This window comes from Cynoglossus semilaevis, chromosome 1 (genome assembly GCF_000523025.1).
Source record: "Cynoglossus semilaevis isolate Cse_v1.0 chromosome 1, Cse_v1.0, whole genome shotgun sequence".
NCBI lineage: Eukaryota > Metazoa > Chordata > Actinopteri > Pleuronectiformes > Cynoglossidae > Cynoglossus > Cynoglossus semilaevis.
In genome coordinates, this window is record NC_024307.1 from 34,189,450 (window position 1) to 34,190,376 (window position 927).

The 927-nt window shown below is 42.6% G+C and overlaps 1 protein-coding gene across 1 annotated transcript in view; it reads left to right on the forward strand.

Annotated features, from left to right (window-relative positions):
- The window catches only part of lama1 (laminin, alpha 1), a 38,894-nt gene that overhangs the window by 12,201 nt on the left and 25,766 nt on the right, over window positions 1-927 (forward strand). Inside the window, exons 16-17 of the mRNA XM_025062274.1 lie at window positions 530-641; window positions 726-850. Coding sequence (XP_024918042.1) covers window positions 530-641; window positions 726-850 — 237 coding nt within the window. The remainder of the gene's footprint in view (window positions 1-529; window positions 642-725; window positions 851-927) is intronic.

Consider the following 927-nt stretch of genomic DNA (forward strand, 5'->3'; position numbering starts at 1 on the left):
TACCGCTCTCTCTGTTGAGTGCCCCACGCACATATACGCACACAGCCAATCACAGACAGACATACGCTACTAGTATAACACACAGTAGCCTACCAGAAAAGTCATTGATCGGTAGTGGTATGAACATCTTTAGCCCGTTAAAAAATCCATAAATTAGTTGCATCGTTACGTGTGGAAAAAAGTAGCGGAAATTACAGTAGGTTTTTGAAAATAAATAAACCAAAGGATCAGACCAACAGTTTAAACAAATACAGTAATTATTGAATAGTGAATAAATGTGAGAAAATACATTCTAAAATATTCTATTTCTTTACATATTTGTTAGCATTGTCTGTGGATTTGCAATGGAGGTCCATGGCCAGAAGCTAATGCTGTTTAGTTGGCCTTGGCATAGAAAACTTTGGAAACCTGTGATTTAGACTCACTGTGTGAAAAGTACTTGCAAATACCTTTTACAAATCCACTATAAGATGTAGGGTCAGTTTGAAGCCCACTAGAGTTGGTCTAATGTCCAGTTTCTGACTTACAGACTCAGTTCAGTGTCCCTGACCATCGCTGACGCCGCATCAGTTTCTGGTGCTCCGGCTGTTGCAGCGGAGATGTGTGAATGTCCGTGGGGTTACAGTGGCACATCCTGTGAGGTCAGCGTTTCTCTCAAAACGGTTGTACTGCTGCTGACTTGTGCCGCTTGTGTCGCACAACTACTAATGTTTGTGTGTTCTTAGGCATGTCTGCCAGATTTTTACAGAGTGGGTGGCGTCATGTTTGGAGGCAACTGTATGCAGTGCGAGTGTAACGATCACGCCAAGCAGTGCGACATCTATGGCGTCTGTGTGGTGAGGCTCGATTAAAAAAAAAAAAAAAAATCAAAAAACCAAAAATTGTTTACAGCTGGGGGCGCTTTGCCCCAGGGGCAATGTCCTCTGT